Consider the following 22,191-nt stretch of genomic DNA (forward strand, 5'->3'; position numbering starts at 1 on the left):
TGCTATTAATTGCATCAGTAACATGGGATCTTCTTAGTGTTTGGTTAATTGCCAGGTTCTTGTGGCCTGGTTTGGCCTCTGTTGGAAACAGGATGCTGGGCTTGATGGTCTGACCCAGCATGGCAATTTCTTATGTTCTTATGTTCTTAAGGGCAGCTCAAGGCAATCTGAGACAAGGAATGAAATGGCGCACCCCCCTCTTCCCCTAACCAAGGTACAGCACAGTCAAATCATCAAGAAGGCCGGGGGGGGGGGGGGGCAGTCTGAAATTGAAATGCTGCAGAAGGGGAAAAGCAGCAGAGTTCCCAGAGAAGAGTGACAGAGCTACTATTTCTAGGAAGCTGGCAAGTCTGCCCTACTCCTAGGAACCCTACCACCTGCCTCCCATGTTTCCACAGCATTTGCCCCCTGAAGAAGTGGGAGATGGGTGAATGGTGGCAGTCTGTGTGTGATGGACTCTCTTCAGGTCAGTGCATGAGTATTAGGGACCCTAAGCAAACTTTACAGCCTTGCACCCCCTCCCTTCCCAGCCCTCACCACACACAATTAAAAATTGTATTTATAACAGATTTTACATGAAAAAGGATATTTACAGTCTTCTTAGTTAAAAAATATCACAACATGTATTTTATTTGTACATGCACTGCTGTGATGCCAACAAGAAAACCCTGCAAAATAGACATATGGAACCCATATGGTATTAGGAATATTGTAAAATGCATTCAATATGGACTTGCTTGGCTCTCAGAAAGACATGAGTAAACTGAATTACAATCACAATATAGTAAACCTCCCATACTAAAATAGCACTACTGTTAGGAAAACAGAACAAGCCAGGCTGCTATAGATCCCTACACAGAAACTAGATGCCAGCAGAATACTTTGCCTCAGTCACACATGCAGAACATATACAGCACCTCACCAAATACAGAATAGTGACCAGAAAATATAAATAGAAATGTACAGACAAAAACTGAACTAGAAACCATATGAAGCCAGACTATGTATGCAGTGAAACAATGGGAAAACAAAAACACTATCATGCTTCATAAATACAATAATTACATTTAAAAAATATAAACATCAATCATAATAGTAAAGCAAGTGTTGCTTACCTGTAGCAGATGTCCTCACAGGACAGCAGGATGTTAGTCCTCACATATGGGGTGACATGACAGGATGGAGCCCAATCACGGAACACTTTTGTCAAAGTTTCTAGAACTTTGACTGACACCTACTGGGCATGCCCAGGATGGCACTAACCCTGCAACCAGCAGGGGTCCCCCTTCAGTCTTGTTCAAAAGCTAAAGTAAGTGCCAAAAAATAAAATAAGATATGTAAGGAACCCAACACTGTGGGGTGGCGGGCGGGTTTTGTGAGGACTAACATCCTGCTGTCCTGTGAGAACACCTGTTACAGATAAGCAACACTTGCTTTCTCACAGATCAAGCAGGATGGTAGTCCTCACATATGGGTGAGTACCGAGCTGAGGTTGTCCGAATATGCACCAAATGTACCCAAAGACGTGCAACAGGCACAACAACTGGGGTGGAATTTTGTAGAGGGCATCCTGAACCCTAACGGGCAGGCAGAAGGGTGTTGGTACATCAAGTTGCAAAAAGGTTGCGCAAGACAGATTGGCCGAAGATGGAATCTTGTCTTCCAGCCTTGTCTAGACAATAATGGGCTGTAAAGGTATGGAGAGAACTCCAGATAGCAGCCCTACAAATATCAGGAAACGGCACCGAGCAAAGGTGCGCTACAGAAGTTGCCATGGCCCTGACCGAATGTGCTTTAGCATGGTCTTGAAGTGGAATGCCTGCTTGCTGATAGCAAAAGGAAATACAGTCCGCTAACCAGGAGGAGAGAGTCTGCTTACCCACAGGTTGACCCAATCTGATGGAAGCAAAGGAAACAAACAATTGAGTACTTTGCCTGAGGGCAGCTGTATGGTCTAGGTAGAATGCTAGAGCCTGTTTGCAGTCGAGGGTATGCAGAGCCTGTTCTCCTGGATTGTAATGGGGCCTGGGAAAGAAGGTGGGTCGTATAATGGATTGATTAATGTGAAACTCCGATACTACCTTAGGCAAGAACTTCAGGTGAGTGCGGAGTACTGCCCGGTCATGCAGAAGTTTTGTGTAAGGCAGGTAGGTAACTAGGGCCTGTAACTCACTAACTCTGCAAGCTGATGTGATCGCTAAAAGAAAAATCACTTTCCATGTGAGATAGCGAAGATCACAGGATTGGAGAGGTTCGAATGGTGGTTTCATGAGCCGACCCAAAACCAGGTTGAGGTCTCAAGAAGGGGCCGGAGGGCCCACTGGAGGTTTGAGGTGGAGCAAGCCCTTTAGAAAACATGTTACAAGGGGTTGTATCAAAATGGGAACATCCCCGACACCTTTATGAAAGGCAGCTACTGCACTGACATGCATTCTGATGGAAGAAGTTTTCAGACCTGACTCTGAGAAGTACCAGAGATAGTCTAAAAACTTTGTGGTAGAATATATAAAAGGATCTAGGGACAGTGAGGAACACCATGATTTAAACCTGTTCCATTTGTAAAGATAAGATTTTCTCGTGGAAGGTTTCCGTGAAGCAATCAGGACATGGGAAACTGGCTCCGAAAGGTGGAGAGGCTGCAGGATTAACCTTTCAACATCTAGGCAGTCAGGGACAAGACCTGAAGATTGGGGTGGCGTAGGCGCCCATTGTTCTGCATGATCAGAAGCGGGTCCTTCCCCAGGGGAATGTGCTTGCGAATGGAGAGGTCCTGAAGAATCGGAAACCAAACTTGACATGGCCAGTGAGGTGCTATCAGGATCAGGCTTCCCTTGTCCTGACATAGCTTCACGAGAGTCTTCGAGAGAAGTGGAAGTGGAGGGAATGCATATAAGAGACCGATTTCCCATGAGAGGAAGAACGCATCTCTTGGCTGTGAGTGTTGGCTGCGAGTGAGAGAGCAATAGTTCTCTACTTTGCAGTTTTGAGGTGACGCAAAGAGGTCTATGTGAGGGTAATCCCAACATTGGAATATCGAGTCTGCTACTGTGGGGTTGAGAGACCACTCATGTGGTCGAAAGGTGTGACTCAGCTTGTCTGCCAACACATTGTCCACTCCCGGCAAGTAGGTGGCCTTGAGGTACATCGAGTGGGAGAGGGCCTCTGCCGACATCTGTGCAGCTTCCTGACACAGGAGGTGGAAGCCTGTTCCTCCTTGTTTGTTGATTTACCACATGGCCACCTGGTTGTCCGTTTGAATCAGGATGACCTGGTTGGAGAGGCAATCCTGAAATACTCTGAGAGCATATCTGATTGCTTGTAGCTCCAGGAAATTGATCTGGTGTTTGGCTTCCTCTGGAGACCAGGACCTTTCCTGGAGGATAGGAAGAATGAGGCTTGGATCTTCAGGCCTTCTTTTGGGCTGACTCAACAACCACTGAATGTTGGTCCAATTGGGACTTCTGGAAACCAGGAGTTGACTGGACTAGGTATGTGGTGTCAGCTTTTTGATTGACTGGTGCCACGGAACCAGGATGTTCCCAATTTCTTTTTAGAAGATCCAGGAGGACATCGTGGATGGGAATAGATGTTAGTTCTTTAGGCGCATCTAAAAATGGAAGAAGCTCCATCATCTGATGTCTATCATCTTGTTCTGTCTGAAGTTGAAATGGAACCACTTCAGACATTTCCTTCACAAAATTAATGAAGGACAGGTCCTCTGGTGGAGAACGCTTCCTGCTTTCAGCAGGAGAGGGTGTGATGGCAAGTCATTGGTATCCTGAGATGAATCATCAGTCCAGGAATCATAGGGATCATCTCCAGCACCCCCAGTATCCTTGGAGGGATGAAAAGCTGGTATACCTGAAGGTCCCGGGCAAGGCACCGAAGGCATCGAAGGTGGCACCGGTGGCACCGATGGTGGCACCGAGGGCATCGATGGACGGGTTGGTGGCACCGATGGAAACAAAGATGCAATTGGTGAAACCGATGATCTAGGCATCGGAAGGACGCCCGATGGCGGAAGGAACAATGTTTCTCCTTCTTCTGTCAATAAAAGAGGAATCAGAGAGGAGGGCACTGGGTCCATTGGTGTCGTCAGATCCATCGGAGGAAAAGCAGCGATCAGCGCTTCCATTCTCGTGAGTAACGGTGCTAGTGCTGCAGGAATGGGATCGGTTACCGGTTCAGGCATCTTTACCGGTATCGGCGTCGATGGAACCTTGAAGCCTTGCATCGCTCTGCCGATGACTTCCTGAATCATCTGATCCAGTTCATCCCAGAAACCTGGAGCATGGAGCCCCGATGCCAGAGGAGGAGGAGGCAGAGACGTAGCCGGAGGGACCACCGTTGGAGGTGGAATCGCGGCTCCTATCACCGGACCCGGTGAAGATTGCCTCGGTGACCCTGAACCAGAGAGGGACGGTGCCTTTTCTGGACGGGCTTTCTTCGATGGCAGTTCAGACAATGACGACATCTAGGCCTTGCCTGCGTCAACGGTCTGAGACCTGCAATGTCGATGCCGATGCTTTTCTCGATGCTCTCCTTGGTCCTTTTCCTGAGGGGGAACAGAGGCTGTCGATGGCCGTGGAGTCGTCAATGCTGGTCGGACACCGGCCGGTACCCGATGAAGGTGCAACATAGATGGTGTCGGTTCAGACGACGTCGATGCTATGGCCCACGTCGGGGTTTTTGACCTAAAGAGAAATTCCATTTTCTCCATTCTAGCCTTGCGACCTTTAGGTGTCATAAGGGCACATTTGGTGCAAGTAAGGACATCATGCTCGCTACCCAGACACATTACACATACCTGGTAAGGGTCAGTAATGGACATTGTGCGGGTGCAGTCCGGGCATCGACGGAACCCCGACACCATGGCCTGTGAAAAAATTTAGCCGCGGTGAGGTTGACGGCCAGTAGACCGTGAGGGCCAAACTCGACGGGAATCGACCGGAATGGGGTAAAAAAACTTACCGGACTACCGCGGGCATAAAAATTAAAAAGGGGAACTCCTGTGGTGTAGAAAGTTGAATAGTAATTCCGTGAGGACATTTCCTATCAGGAATCTCTGTGGAGCTCCTTAACCTGCGTGGCTATTGCTGTGCGGAAAAAAGAAGACTGAAGGGGGACCCCTGCTGGTTGCAAGGTTAGTGCCATCCTGGGCATGCCCAGTAGGACCCCAATCACAGAACAAAAGTGTTCCGTGATTGGGGTCCATCCTGTGATGTCACCCCATATGTGAGGACTACCATCCTGCTTGACCTGTGAGAAAACTATGCTAACAAAAGAATAAATATTTCAAATCACCTTCTGAATAGATCATTCAATAATTAAATTCAAGACAAATGTTTAAAAGTTATCAAAAACCACTAAAATATTTCAAACTATAGACACATCAAATAATACCAAACAATTGAAACTAATAAGAATTTTTAAAAAATTCCCTGCTCTCCTTACCTGGGATCTTTTGATTTCCAGTCACCCTGAGATTGTCCTGGATTGGGAGAGGGAGGTCACACACACACTTTGGGGTAGATTTTAAGAGGCGCGCGAACAGCCTACTTTTGCTTGCGCATCAGACTCAAGCAAAAGTACGCTGGATTTTAGTAGATACGCGCGGAGCCGCGCGTATCCACTAAAATCCTGGATCGGCGCGCGCAAGGCTATCGATTTTGTATAGCCTGCGCGCGCCGAGCCGCGCTGCCTCCCCCCGTTCCCTCCAAGGCCGCTCCGAAATCGGAGCGGCCTCGGAGGGAACTTTCCTTTGCCCTCCCCTCACCTTACCCTCCCTTCCCCTACCTAACCCACCCACCCGGCCCTGTCTACACCCCCCCCTTACCGTTGTCGGGGGATTTACGCCTCCCGGAGGGAGACGTAAATCCCCGCGCGCCAGCGGGCCTGCTGCGCGCCGGGCCGCGACCTGGGGGCGGGTACGGAGGGCGCGGCCACGCCCCCGGGCCGTAGCCACGCCCCGTACCCGCCCCCAAAACGCGGCCGACACGCCCCCGAAACGCCGCGTCGACCGGGCCCGCCCCCCGACACGCCCCCGACACGCCCCCCTCCGAAAACCCCGGGACGTACGCGAGTCCCGGGGTCTGCGCGCGCCGGTAGGCCTATGTAAAATAGGCTTACCGGCGCGCAGGGCCCTGCTCGCCTAAATCCGCCCGGTTTTGGGCGGATTTAGGCGAGCAGGGCGCTGAAAATCCGCCCCTTTATCCTGTCTCTCACACACTCACACCCATACAGACTTACACACTCCTTTTCTCATACACACACCCATGCTCTCACACATGCACAGGCTCTCTATCCCTCACACACACATACACCTCGCTACCTTATACACATACACACATGGACATTTATCTCTCACAGGGAGGAGTAGGCCACAGGACTACTCCTCCCTGCGCTCACACAATCCTCGCTACTTACAGGTTCCCTCCCCCCGGTATCTACTATCCTGGCTCCCTTCCAATCTCCCTCTTCCGCTCATCTGCTAAACCTTCTCCACCACCCCTAACACCCAACTGTAAGTATTAGAACCCACCCTGTGCTTTATCTCCCAGTTATTCACACTGAAAATGCACTGCTTAACCTGTATTGTATATTCTGCACTGTCTGTCTGATCTGTATAACCTGCTTTATATAGCTCACATCGTATATCCTGTATTGTACAAGCTGTATTATATAATTTGCATTGTGCCCTATCTCCCAGCCTGACACACTGAAACTGCAAACCCTGCCCTGTGTAGGCCTTACACCTATCTGGACCCCTTCCAACCCAGCCCTCCCCTTTCTCCCTCCCTTTACTCACTTGCCTCTATAATTCACCATGACTACACACCATATCTGCAGCATTCACTTCCCTCACAAAGAGACGCCCCCGCCTCCTTCCCCTCCGACCACCCCCCTTCCCATCCTCATGACCCCTTTCAACCAGATTTTAGGACTCACAACCCTCTCTATTATTCTATTCAATGCCCAATCACTCTCCAAAAAAAACCCCCATTCTAAACGACCTCCTCACCGACTGCAAACCAGACATCTGTGCCATCACGGAAACCTGGCTCAGAGACACTGACACAGTCCTCATTAACCAGCTCCCGTCTCATTCTTATGACTTCCTATCCATCCCAAGACCAAAAAAAAGAGGAGGTGGCATCCTCCTAGCCTCCAAGAAGCACCTTAATCTCAAACTCTCCCACTCTACTCCCCCCCCCCCCCCCCACCAAACTAGAAATTAGCCTTTTCAAATCCCCCACGCTACAGATCTGCCTTATTTACGCCCCACCTGGCTCCATCAAACGGGATCCTTCCCCCTTAATTGAATTCATATCTGCCAACATCAACTTTGAAATTCCTTCCATTATACTAGGAGATTTCAACCTCCATGTAGATGCCACCCCCTCACCCCCCTCTTGCGAGACCTTCCTCACTGCACTCCAAGCAATAGGTCTTAGACAAATTGTCACCTCCCCAACTCATCAAGCTGGTCACTCCCTTGACCTCATATTTACTAACCACTGTTTTCAACCTTCCCACCCACCCACCTGCTCCCCTGTACCCTGGTCAGACCACTTCCTCGTAGAAGCCTCACTATCACTCAAATCTCCCACTACCCCAACCCATACAAACAACACTACTATTACATTCAGGAAACCCTGCCCAGGAGATGAACTTGCACTTGCAATCTCCAACGCCTCTGCAAACCTTGACTGTTCCAATCCTGAAACTGCCATCACTTCTTGGTTCAGTATAACCCTTGAGATTGCTGACAAACTATGCCCCATCTCTAAACGAAGACTGCAACAATCTACAAAAAACCACCAACCTTGGTACACAGCAGAACTAAGAGCCTTAAAAAATACTCTCAGGCAGCGAGAGAGAATCTGGCGTAGAGCCCCCTCACCCCGACTCGCCTCAAGCTACAAAACCGCCCTCCACCATTATAGAATAACCACACTCAAAACCAAACGAGACTTCTATGCCACTAAGATCCACGAATATATGTACAACCCGAAAGCCCTTTTCAATTATGTAGCTGACCTCACCAAGTCCTCCCAGCCCCCTGTCCCTGACAACGAAGCCACCGCCAGGAGCGAAGAAATCGCCCAATACTTCCTCACAAAAATCACTAACATCCTCCTCAGATTTCAACACCCATCTCCCACGACCCCCTCTCCCCCTCTCCCCCTCCCTTCCAACCTTCCCCCACTACTCCTACCCTCCAAACCCTTGACCTGACCTCCTCCAAAGAAGTGGAATCTATTCTCAGAAAACTCAAACCCGCATCTCACCCCTCTGATACCATACCTACAAAAACCCTCCTCTCCATCCCAAATTCTATTGCCAAACCCATCGCAGACATTATAAATTCCTCTCTCTCTTCTGGCTCTGTCCCAGATGCCCTCAAACAAGCAATTGTTAAGCCCCTCCTTAAAAAACCAACATTAGACCCCAAAGACCCTTCCAATTTCTGCCCGATCTCAAACCTGCCCTTCCTCTCCAAGATTATGGAAAAGATTGTGAACATCCAACTTACAGAATACCTTGAAAACAATAATATACTGCATCCAGCCCAATATGGTTTCCGTAAATACCTTAATACTGAAACACTCCTGCTCTCCCTCACCGATCACATACTCAGAGGCATGGACCAGGGCAACTGCTACCTCCTCGCCCTCCTCGACATCTCAGCCGCCTTTAATACGATCAATCACAACTACCTCATCTACCGTTTAACCGAAATAGGTATTTCAGGCCTAGCCCTGCTATGGTTTAAATCCTACTTATCCAATAGAAAGTTCGCCGTCAAAATAGGAAACGCCAAATCCATGCTCTACCCTCTGTCTCAAGGTGTACCCCAAGGTTCCTCTCTCTCCTCCACCCTTTTCAATATTTACCTCACACCACAATGTCAGCTCCTCACAGACCTGGGCCTCAAATTCTACCTTTACGCAGACGATGTGCAAATTCTCATACCCATTCACAACTCTCTTACTGATGCCCTTGCATTCTGGAACACATATCTCGCCGCTATAAATGACTTTCTCACTAACATCCACCTTGCCCTAAACTCCTCCAAAACAGAGCTGCTCCTCCTTTCTCCTCACCAACCCCCTAAACCCCTGATCTCCAATGACCCAGCCTTCAACACCATATCGTCCCAACCCACCGTAAGAGACCTTGGGGTAATTCTAGACCAACAACTCAATCTAAAAAAACAGATCAACTCCATCCTCAAAGAAGGTTTCTTCAAGCGCAGTATTCTAAAGAAACTCAGACCCCTCCTCCACTATCATGATTTCCACACTGTCATCCAAGCCACTCTTTCCTCAAAGCTAGACTACTTCTCAGACTACCCGCCTCCACTACAAAACCCTTACAAATGTTCCAAAATGCTATCGCCAGGATTATTACCAACTCTCAGAAAGCTGATCACATTACTCCTATACTCAAAGACCTCCACTGGCTCCCCATAACATCCCGTATTCTCTTTAAAACTTTAACCATGGTGCACAAATCCATCTACTCCCACAACTCTAACTGGCTTGATGAACCCTTTTGCCCCATACGATCTGAACGACCCATTCGATATGTCAACAAAGGTACCCTCTCAATACCTCCTATAAAAAAAGCCCACCGCTCAGCCACAAGGGATCGTGCACTCTCCATTGCAGGCCCTAAACAATGGAACTCCCTCCCGACCACACTCAGACTTGAGCCATGCTACTCGAAGTTCAGAAAGAAACTAAAGACTTTAGACAAGCCTACCCTGATTAATTTCCCCTTTTTCCTCCATCTACCTCCCCTCCCTCCAACTCCACGAACCTCTACCTCCTTCTTCCTCCACCTTCCTCCATCTACCTCCACCTTCCTCCATCTTGCTCCATCCTCCTCACTCCCTCCTACTCCCCGAACAGCCCTTATAAATGGTACCTAAATTGTATATAAACTTTTTTAATTAGTCTGTTTCGCTTCAAAACCTCATATACAGACTCTGTAAATAGCCTGTTACCTTTCAAGACTTCATATACAGACTCTTGTAAATAGCCTGTTAACAGTTCAAATCTAATGTTTGTAATTTTCAATGCTCTCTGCACTATGTATTTACACTCTCCCGTTTCCCCTCCCTGTTGATTGTATTTTCAGCCTTTTAGTTGCAATGTGAACCGGTATGATGTTTGCATACTAATGCCGGTATATAAAAGTTTCAAATAAATAAATAAATAAATAAACATACCCACACATGCACACAGGCTCTCAAATACACTCTTTCTCTCTCTCTCTCACACACACACACACACACGTGCATGCCCACACAAGCTCTTTGACATACACATATGCATACAGGCACTCATTCACACCCTCGTTCTCTCATACACACACATCCATACAGGCTGTCTCACATACATACGCTCACACATGCATATAGGCTTTCTCACAAAAACACACACAGGCTCTCTCTTACATACATACACACATACATACAGGCTCTCACACACATTCACACATACATATAGGCTCTTGCACACACACATGCATGCAAATACTCACACCTTTTCTCAGACACACACAGACACACAGACTCTCTCACATATGCATACAGGATCTCTCTCACAATCACACACATGCACACATGTATACAGGCTCTCTTGCACACACACACACATAAACATGCATGCAGATTCTCTCACAAAACACACACACATCCATGCAGATTTTCTCACAAAACACACAACACACACACATGCATATAGATGCTCTCACAACACACACACACACACACACACATACACTTGCATACAGATTCTCTCACAACACACACACACAAAGGCTCTCACTTTTTCTTACATGCACTCCCCCCCTCTTCTTCGGACGCCTGTTGAATGAGGCTCACGATGGCCCCAATGAGCCTCCTTCAGGCCACAGTGGGATGGGCTCCGCCACAGCCCTGCCGAGCCTCACATCTTCAGGGTGTAGTGGGATGGGCTGCACCATGGCCCAACAGGCCTCGCATCTTTTGGCCATGGCAGGGTGGGGGTCTGCTATGGCCCCACCAGAACTCACATCTTTGACCCACAGTGGGATGGACTCCGCTGCAGCCCTATGGGGACTTGCATCTTTGTGCTGCAGTGGAACAGGCTCTGCCACAGCCCTGCCGGTCCTTCAATCTTCAGGCCATGGTGGGATGGGCTCTGCTGCAGCCCCGTTTTTTAGAAAGGTTCCCATCACAATTGTTGCTTAAGTTCACAATTTAGGTATAACCAACACCAAATTGAGTTTATGCCCACAGGTTAACAAAGTTGTGAAGGGCACATTTTACAAACTGTGACTTTTGAGGCAATTGCCTCCTTTTTTGAGTACTTCTGCCCTAAAAGTTGTGTTACGTACATTAGTGCTCTCCTCTTTCAGTTACTGTAATTCCATTTACTTAGCTATTCCTGCTTATATTTTATGACTGTTGCACCTGGTTCAGAATGCTGCAGCATGCATTATTTTTGGCACTCCCCTAAGACAACACATTACCCCTGCACTGATGGAGTTGCATTGGCTCCCGATTTTCTGGCAGCTAAAAATTAAAATTTTACTATTCGTTTTTAAATGCTTAAATGGATTAGCTCCCCCTTCCATTAGTGCCTCTTTGAAAATTTACCAACCAGTTAGAAGCCTCAGATCTGAATCTCAGGGGTTACTATGTATGCCTTCTTTTAAGCAATTAAGACTTAATGAATTTCAAGAGTGCTTGCTTTATGTACAAGGTCATGCATGTTGGAACATGCTTCCAGGCTATATTAAATCAGAAACCTCCCTTTTAAAGTTCAGGAGACTAGTCAAAACATTTTTATTCCATCAAGCTTATGGTTTATGACCTTCTACTATTAATTTATGATGAATGACATGAGCAATCTCTGGTTAATTCTCTCACAGATATTTATTCTCAAGCAATAGCATCAAGAAACCTAATTTGCAACCCATGCAGTTTTTCATTTTTATGTTTTGTTATTTATTTATTTATTTAGTAACTTTTATATACCGACGAACGTTGGGAACATCTCGTCGGTTTACATATAACAGAACTGAGCAACAGGCTTTACAATTTTTGCGTAATTAGATAATTAAATAAGGAACATTCAGAGCATACAAATAACAGATTAGATTATATAAGTAAAATTATAAAAGTGTGATACATGAAAGAGGTTATCTAAACGGGGGTGGGGGGGTGGGGAGGGGGAGATTCTGATATATAGGGGTGGGGAGGGGGAGATTCTGATATATAGGGGGGTATCCACAATTAAAGGAGGTATATATACACGTGATTGAGAACAAATTTTTTATATATAAGTTTTTTATATACAATATGTAGTCCTGATAAATTCACTTTATGGGGGGTGAGGGGGAAGAGGTAGTTTAGAGTAGAGGGAGGGGGTGAAAAGGAGGTGGAAAATAGGTGGGGGGAGAGGGAGGGGGAGAGGTTAGGAGTTGTAGGGGGTGGGGTTAGAGTGGTTGTGTGAATATAAGGGGTAGAAGTAATTGAGGAGCTAGGATTGGAGACCCAGGTCTGCGGGGGGGGGGGGGGGGGGAGGGGGGTGAGAGTGAATGTGTGTATATTAGGTATAAGAGTGTTTGAAGAACCAGGTCTTCAGGTTTTGCCTGAATATTTTTGGGCAAGTTTCTTGGCGGAGGGAGGTAGGTAGCTTGTTCCAAAGAAGCGGGCCTGCTAGGGATAGGGCTCTTTCGTTTGTGGTGCGGAGTTTAGTAAGCTTAGGTGAGGGGGTGTGTAATGTAGCTAGATATTGTTTTCTGGTGGGTCTATTGCTGTAGTGAAATGAGAAGTGTTCTTTGTACCAGTGCATGTTCTGGTTGTGAAGAGATTTGTGTATTAGGGTGAGGGCTTTGAAGGCAATTCTAGATGCTACGGGTAACCAATGTAAATGTTTGAGAACCGGAGTTATGTGATCATTTTTGTGGGTGTTGGTGAGTATTCGGGCGGCTGCATTCTGGAGGACTTGTAAAGGCTGTATGGTGTTTTTAGGCAAGCCTAATAACAGGGAGTTGCAGTAATCTATTTTGTTGTTGTCATTTCATGTTTTTATTTTCATTTTTTAACATTCTTATGTTTAGTCTGATTTGTTTTATTATTAGATTCCTATTGATTATGTTTTTATATTTTTTATGACTTATTTTAAACCATTTAGAAAGGTTGATAATGCGGTATAAAAATTGTTTAAATAAATAAGGTGAAGCAGCTACCAGGAGTGTTTTGGGGACCAAGCTCCCAAAAATACCAGGAGTGTTTTTGCTGCTCCCAAAATTTTGCCACCTGAGGCAGCCACTTCACCCTAACTCATGACAGAACCACCCCTGCTGCAAATAAGTAAAATACAAAAATCTAGGTTTCATCCAAACCCAACATCTGCTCACACACTGACAAATTATGAAGTTATACCTATCCAGAATAATCAAAACAGCAAATTCTATTTTAATTGAGTTTACAATTGCTAAAAAGAAAATGCAGGGGATGCCACTTTCTTGGAACATAATATAGGACATACCTGGCATTATTATCTCTGGGAATCCCAACTTCCTTGCCACAACTGTTGTCCTGTCCACAAGGTGAGGAGATTCCTTCCTGATCTGTACAATGTCTCCAACAAGCATTTTCATGGTTACCCAGAGACCTGAAAGACACGAAATGTGTAATTATATAGTTAGAGTTGTCAGTTACCCTGAGGTCAATATTCAGCACCAGTTAGATGGTTAAATTTGGACATAGCTGGCAAAGTGGCACTATTTCAATATGTGGGCATGGTAAGTGGCTGCCACTTAGCAGGCTAACTATTTAGCTGGATAAATAAAATGAGGGGTGGGTCAGGGAATTCCAAAGTGGAGCTACTTATCACTTAACAGCTGGATAAGTGCCAATTCAGCCTTACCCAGCTTAGGTCTGGATTTTCTAAAATCGCAGGCCATAGTGAATTGCACGGTACCGGGAGGCAGGCCTGCAAAAGCCGGCAGCGATCTCACCACTGCGGTACTATCGCTGCCGGCTTTCGCACCCAATAGCGCCATCGTGAAAGGTGATGCTATTGGGCATGTTACTGGCACCGATAAGGAGTCTTACCTTTCGCCATCAGCGAAGTCGTCGCGGAGTCCGCCCAGACGCCGCCCCGACTCCTCCACTTCCAGTGCGGCCTCTGCCCCGACTCTGCCCTGATCTAGGTATTTCATGCGAAAAGTCCCTTTTTGCGTGCGATCCCTTTAGAAAATGACCCCCTTAGTTAGTTGCATAAGTCTAGGAAAGCAATCTGCCTGTCCTACAGTTAGCTGGATAAACTTATCAGCTAGCAATAAGATAGTCAAGGATATCCAGTGGTGCATGGCACTGAATATCTTGGCCAAGTTAGTTAGATAATTTTATCCGGTTAACAAGCTCAGCCAAATAGTGGCTAAATATTGGCCTTCGTGAGCCTTATCAGAGTCAGTGGGGTAGGAAGGAAGAAGAGTGAAAGGAAAATCCAGTTCTCTCTGGCTTTCACCTAATTCTGCCATATTCTACAGCGAAATATCAAATTTAAAACTCATGTCCCAAAAGCATCACCCAAGGAGTGAATTTTCAAAGGAGTTTCATGTGCGCAAAAAGGCCTTGCATGTGTGCACTTTTAAAGGTGAATTTTAAAAGCCCGGTGTGCACCAAATTTGGGAGATGTGTGCACATGTCAGGCTAGTGCACACCAAGAAAAATTTAAAAGCTGCTGAGATGCGTGCGTCATAGTTGATAATACATTGAAATCATCGGCTCAGTGTGCTGCAGCAGTCAAAAAGAAAACAGAATGTTAGGAATTATTAGAAAGGGAATGGTGAATAAAACAGAAAATGTCTTAATGCCTCTGTATCGCTCCATGGTGAGACCGCACCTTGAGTACTGAGTACAATTCTGGTTGCTGCACCTCAAAAAATATATAGTTGCACTAGAGAAGGTACAGAGAAAGGCAACCAAAATGATAATTTATTTATTTTATTTATTTATAGATTCTTTTATACCGCGGTACGTATAAATATACATCACCTCGGTTTACAGTGAAACAATAAATTAGCAACAGGCTTTACATATAACAGTTTAAACAGTAGAACATTTAACCGCGAAATGGCTCCTCTATGAGGAAAGGATAATGAAGTTAGGGCTGTTCAGCTTGGAGAAGAGATGGCTGATGGGGGATATGATAGAGGTCTAAAAAATCATGAGAGGTCTAGAACCGGTAAATGTAAATCAGTTATTTACTCTTTCGGATAATAGAAAGACTAGGGGGCACTCCATGAAGTTAGCAAATCGCACATTTAAGACTAATCGGTTAAAATTCTTTTTCACTCAACGCACAATTAAGCTCTGGAATTTGTTGCCCGGGGATGTGGTAAGTGCAGTTAGTGTAGCTGGGTTTAAAAAAGGTTTGGATAAGTTCTTGGAGGAGAAGTCCATTATCTGCTATTAATCAAGTTGACTTAGAGAAGAGCCATTGCTATCACTAGCATCAGTAGCATGGGACATACTTAGTTTTTGGGTACTTGCCAGGTACTTGTAGCCTGGATTGGCCACTGTTGGAAATAGGATGCTGAGCTTGATGGGCCTTTGGTCTGACCCAGTATGGCAACTTCTTATGTTCTTATGTTATCTCCCACAGTGTGCACAGCTCATTTTCCAAAATGGAGTGTGGTCTTAATATATGGGAAGCCTAACATGAAGACTTCAGCTTCAGACTTTGGTTCACTCAGCTTCCCAGAACCCTTTGCTGTCTCTGGCCTAACTGAAACTCTGGCTATAAGGACCTCAGAGTGAACTTAGATTCAAGACTCTGGGAGACATCTGGAGCTGTTCAAAACCTATGATGGAAGGTCATGAGGTTACAAAGGGCAAATGGCTGAGGTCACATTCTCACAGACTACAGTCATAAGAACATAAGAAATTGCCATGCTGGGTCAGACCAAGTCTCCTCTTGAGGGGCCCAACTGAAATCTGAGTCTCCTAATTTCTCCTGGGGATGGAGAAGACTGAAAGACTGACAGAACAAAGAACTAACAGAAGATTGACAGTACTCAGCAGATACGTGGGTCTCATCTAGGCCTTAATTGGATCTCAAGATGGGAGGGAGGTACAGGGTACTTAGATTTAGTTTGTCTTATTTGGATACAAGACACATGGTACGTGATGCTCCCATTCAAGGAGTCCTATTAGGGATTATTGTATGTTTTACCTATAAAAAGCCAGCACTCACGGACATACAGGGAGACACACAGGAATAGCTCTGTAAATATGGAGCTGTTACTCCGTGCCTCCCAGAGGTCTCCTAATTGCTTTTTATATGCAATAATAAACTTAAATTTGTTTCTACTAAATTGGTACCTCTGTATTCATGGGGAAGTACCATTAAGCGGATTTAAGGTTTAAAAGTCTGGGTGGAGTCTGGCCAGGGCATAGGCATTTCGAGCGTGGCCAAGAGATGTGTACGTAAATACTTATGCACTCTGAGGTCCTCTACCTTGTAACTTTACTTCTGCTATGGATGATGTGTAATTTATAAATTTTATTTATTTATTATGAGTTTTTATATACTGGTATTCGTTTTCACATCATATCGGTTTACACGGAACAGATTAACGAGGAAGAGCAAAAAGAAGATAAGGGGAGGTTAAGGATATGTAACAGCAAAGAAATATAACAACATGGTGGATAATATGTACAGTTAAATATAGTCATATAAAAGGTTCAAGACATTTCTGAGGGGTTTAAAGGGTTTGGGATAACTGGGGGCAGTGTAGGCTATCAAACCAGGAGGGTTAGAGGACCTAGCTATTAACTGGACAAATTGGTGGATAAACAGGTAAACTGGGAATGGTTTCGGCGCATACCCCTTTAAAAATCCCAATTTACGTGGCAGAAGAGGGATTGGTGCACACATGCATGCGACCACTTCAAATTGGGCGCATATGTGCGCATAGCCAGGCTATTTTATAATATGTGCGCAAGTTATAAAATGGTGTGTGCCAACACACGAGTGCCAATGTGTGCTTGCGCACTGGTTTGAAAGTTACCATCCCTATGTAAATGCAAACAAACAATTTAAAAAATATGCAGAATATGCATGAATTTGCATGATCATATGGAAAAATAAGCAAGTATAAAGCAGGCATATTTGGGGCATGGTTTAGATGTTCATGCATACTTTGCTATTTTATAATGAAGGTACATGTGTACATCATCAAGAATGTACAAATGCTTTTAAATCTGCTATTTAACGCACTAAATTCAAACGTTCATTCTTTTATTTGGACTTGTTTGACATGCTGGCTTCTCATGGTTAGTGAAGAAGGCAGCTTGCTAGGAGTAGAAGGAGAGTGTGTGGGTTGCTAACAGGGAAATTGTTGTCTTTGCTGGGTCAGAGTGCCATGCTGAGTCAGGGTAAGGTCCATCGAGCCCAGCATCCTGTTTTTGACAGTGGCCAGTCCATGTCACAAGTACGTGGCAGATCTATTTCTTGTATCTCACTCTCAGAGAAAAGCCCTGGTTAATAACTTTTCATGGGCTTTTCCTACAGGAACTTATCCAATCCTCTTTTGAATCCCACTATGTTAGTTGCCATTCTCTGGCAATAGATTTCATAGCTTTAAAGTGTGCTAAGTGAAAAATACTTCCTAAAATTTTCTTTAAATCTGTTTGTTTGGCTGTGTGTGTGTGTGTGTGTGTGTGTGTGTGTGTGTGTGTGTGTGTGTGTGTGTGTGTGTGTGTGAGAGAGAGAGAGAGAGAGAGAGAGAGAGAGACTGGAGCTAACTGGAAGTGTCTGACTGGGGCTAACTGGGGTATGGTGTGTGTGACTAGAGCTGACTGGGATTAACTGGGGAGGGTGGATGAGTGGTGGTGACTTGACAGACAAAATGAGTAGTATAAATTTGTGGATAATCATGGAGCAATGTTTGAAAAGAAAAAGAAAGAACAGAGGAGGAAGAGGAGGTGATACTCCTTAGAGAGAGTATACAAGACCAGATCACAGTTTTTGGATCTGTCTGGCGCAGGTTTAGGTTCAACAAGGAAACCATATTATACCTATGCCAGCAGTAGAGCATGACCTGCACCCTTCCAATTGGAGATGCTATATCTTGTCAGTACACCAAGGTCACTATGGCCCTGGTACCTTCTAGACACCTCTAGGGATTACAGTTGGTATAAGCCATGTATAGATCAGTTTCTGGCTGCATTTCTCAGGAAAACACATCAATATAGGAACATTGGTTCTTACCTGCTAATTTTTGTTCCTGTGGAACCAAGGATCAGTCTATACTGCTGGGTTTTGTCTCCCTTCCAGCAGCTGGAGACAGAGAAAAACTTTAAGAGCACCCCCTCTTAAACCAGTGTGCCACCTGCAAGTCCTCAGTATAAATAGTATCCAAGTAGAAATATGTAACGATTGAACAGGCATGTCAAGCAAAGAAAAAAGAAAGAAAAAAAAAATAAACAAATAAACTATATACATTTAAACTCTCTGGGTAGGATAAGGAGAAACCTGTGCCCTTCTTCAATCTGTAAAATAACCAGAAGCAAAAAGTTGCAGTGACAGTTCGAGCGGGCTCTCAAGAAACTGAACACCCTTGAGGAGCGGGCGTCTGGACTGATCTGTGGTACTACAGGAATGAAAATTAGCAGGTAAGAACCAATTTTCCTTTCCCTGTACGTACCCGGATAAGGCCAGACTGCTGGGATGTACCCAAGCTTCCCTATCTGGGCTGGGACCCTGAGAGTCCCGCTCGGATGACACTGCCACCAAAGTTGTTGACATCCAAAGCCTGGAAGTCCAAATGGTAATGCCTGGAAAAGGTATGCAGAGACTTCCAGGTCGCCACCCTGAAAATTTCTTGCTGCAAAACCAACTGACATTCCACCCAAGAAGCAGCCTGTGACCGAGTCGATGCTCTTTCGAACCATCTGGGACAGGCCGACTGTGACAAATGTAAGCAGAAGCAATGGCCTCTTTCAATCAGTGGGCTATAGATGCTTTGGACGCTTTCTGGCCCTTCTTAGGGCCGCTTCACAAGACAAAAAGATAATCCGAGAGTCAAAAAGCATTACTGACCTCGGGATAATGCAAGAGGACCCGCTTGACATCCAGCTGCCTCAATTCCCACGCCTGAGGAGCTTCCATATCATCATTTGTAAAGGCTGGAAGCTCCACGGATTGATTCAAGTGAAAGGCTGAAACAACCTTTGGCAGAAAGGAAGGAACCGTTCTTAGAGAGACTCCAGAATCCGAAATGCGTAGGAAAGGCTCCCATCAAGAAAGGGTTTGCAACTCCGATACTCTCCTAGTGGAGCAGATCGCTACCAGAAACACCGGTTTTAGAGTTACGTCCTTTAAAAAGGCCTTCCTAAGGAGTTCGAAAGGAGCTTCTCACAAGACCTTGAGGACTAAGTTAAGAGTCCAGGATAGGCATACGGGATGGACTGGGATATTCAAATGCTTCGCCCCACAAAGAAAATGGACCATATCTGAATGTGCCACCAGGGTTGCCCCCTGAACCTTGCCTCTGAGGTACCCCAAGGCCGCCACCTGCACCTGAAGGGAATTAAACGACAACCCCTTGCTGAGGCCCTTCTGCAAGAATGCCAGAATCTGAGCCACTGAGGAATGATGAGAAAGAACTCCATTCTTCCGACACCAAGATTGGAAGACCTTCCAAACCATTGCTACCCTACTTCCGAGCTCGAAGTAGGGTAGCAATGATATCTTCTGTGTAACCTTTCTTCCCCAACTGCCTCCTTTCAAAAGCCAGGCCGCTAGACAAAAGCAATCTGCCTGGTCGAAAAATATAGGGCCTTGACACAGAATGTTCGTAAGATGACTCAGGTGCAGAGGACCATCCACAGTCAGATTGATCAGGTCTGCAAACCAGGGTCTTCGGGGCCACTCTGGGGCAACCAAGATTACCTTTCCGGGATGTACTTCTATCCCCCGGAGAACCTTGCCTATCAGAGACCATGGGACACGTAAAGCAGTACGGACAGTGCTGTAGTCCAGCGATATCACAGTAAGCTCAGACTGTAGATGATGGTCTCACCCAAATGTAGCAAAGGTCTGGTAGTGTTCCGCAGTGCGGGTTAGGCCGTGAACCTGAAGGGTGGAATGAGGAGAGCTGGAGCGTAGTGATACTCACAGAGTAGCAGTGCTCATAACTTCCTTCGGTAGTTGAATGAAGAGAGGGACCCAAGGTCCGAGGTGCAGGATACCCTGAGCAGAATAGGCCCTCGAGGAGCGAGTACCTAGGAGCGACAAGGGTTCCTGAAAGAAAGCAGACAGGACCCCTGAGGGGCGGGTGTCCTTGTTAGGCAGATTAACCCCGGAGGGCGAGTAGAAGAGAGAGGCCCCCGAGGAGCAGGTACCCAGAGCTTTTGTAGTAGCGAGATACCCCGGAGTGTAGTGAGGAATCCAAGTGAACAGCTTAGAAGCGGTCAGAGTAGCAAAACAAAGTCCTTGCTAACTCGTTCAATTGGAGCGGAGTGGAGGTTAAAATACCCATCGGTACTGACGTCATGCACTGGGGCCGCCCCCGAGGTTCCCGCCATGACCTATTCAAAAACGTAGGCAGTGTGAGAGGGCGTGCCCTAGGAGGCCTCAGGAAGAAGCATGGCGGATGGGGACGCCCATGCTGGCTTGGAGATGCCGAGGGTTTCGGCAAACATCAGCGGAGGCAGCCATTCTTCCAATGGAGGAGGAAAAGGGTAAAAGTGAGGTGAGGCAGAGCGGTCGCAGCCATCTGCGACTGGCGGATGCAACAGTCACTATCACTTACTGAGGCATCTCAAGATCCATCCCTCCCCTCAAGTCTTCTCGGACAAGCCACCAGCCAAGACTGGACCTGGCGGAATCTGTGAGTGGTAAGGAAACTTGGAACTCCTCCAACATTTGATCCCAATGGGACAGCAACGCTCTCTGCAAGGGTCTCATATGAGCAAACGCCCACAGAATCAATTTGAGTGGATGCCATGGATGCCATGGAGCCAAGGAGCCAAGGACCTGCAAAGAATACCAGACTTTAGGCATGGACGCTGCTAGGAGGCGTTGAACTTGTGTCGACAGCTTAGTGGCTCGCTCATCCAGGAGGAAGACCTTGCCCACTCAGGTATCAAACCTCGCTCCTAGGAAGTCCAGGACTTAAGAAGGATGAAGGTGACTCTTCGACTGATTGACGACCCAACTGAGGGACTCTGTTCCGTTCGGAGCTAACAGTCTGCTTGGAGTTAGCAATCTGTTCAGTTCGGAGTTAATAGTCTGCAGGGGATTAGCAATCTGTTGTTATTAGGAGAGTTGGACCGGTGGCAGATGACCACGCCCCTGGGGGAAGATCCCGAGAGGGACCATCGGTCAGGCTCAGAGTATGGAGACAGGCACACACTAGTTTTTTTATTAGTATACTGAACCACCAGAGGTGGCAGTAGTGAGCTGGAAGGGAGTAGACAGTGGAGTGCCTCAGGGATCTGTATTGGGACCCTTACTGTTCAATATATTTATAAATGATCTGGAAAGAAATACGACGAGTGAGATAATCAAATTTGCAGATGACACAAAATTGTTCAGAGTAGTTAAATCACAAGCAGATTGTGATAAATTGCAGGAAGACCTTGTGAGACTGGAAAATTGGGCATCCAAATGGCAGATGAAATGTAATGTGGATAAGTGCAAGGTGATGCATATAGGGAAAAATAACCCATGCTATAATTACACGATGTTGGGTTCCATATTAGGTGCTACAACCCAAGAAAGAGATCTAGGTGTCATAGTGGATAACACATTGAAATCGTCGGTTCAGTGTGCTGCGGCAGTCAAAAAAGCAAACAGAATGTTGGGAATTATTAGAAAAGGAATGATGAATAAAACGGAAAATGTCATAATGCCTCTGTATCGCTCCATGGTGAGACCGCACCTTGAATACTGTGTACAATTCTGGTCGCCGCATCTCAAAAAAGATATAATTGCGATGGAGAAGGTACAGAGAAGGGCTACCAAAATGATAAGGGGAATGGAACAACTCCCCTATGAGGAAAGACTAAAGAGGTTAGGACTTTTCAGCTTGGAGAAGAGACGACTGAGGGGGGATATGATAGAGGTGTTTAAAATCATGAGAGGTCTAGAACGGGTAGATGTGAATCGGTTA

General features: G+C 46.1%; 1 protein-coding gene across 1 annotated transcript in view; it reads right to left on the bottom strand.

The window, feature by feature from the left end:
• The window catches only part of LOC115079628 (dedicator of cytokinesis protein 2-like), a 991,955-nt gene that overhangs the window by 651,442 nt on the left and 318,322 nt on the right, over window positions 1-22,191 (bottom strand). The window contains 1 exon segment of the mRNA XM_029583335.1: window positions 13,551-13,676. Within this exon segment, the coding sequence (XP_029439195.1) occupies window positions 13,551-13,676 (126 nt within the window).

Source organism: Rhinatrema bivittatum, chromosome 18, assembly GCF_901001135.1.
Source record: "Rhinatrema bivittatum chromosome 18, aRhiBiv1.1, whole genome shotgun sequence".
In the NCBI taxonomy this organism is placed as follows: Eukaryota; Metazoa; Chordata; class Amphibia; order Gymnophiona; family Rhinatrematidae; genus Rhinatrema; species Rhinatrema bivittatum.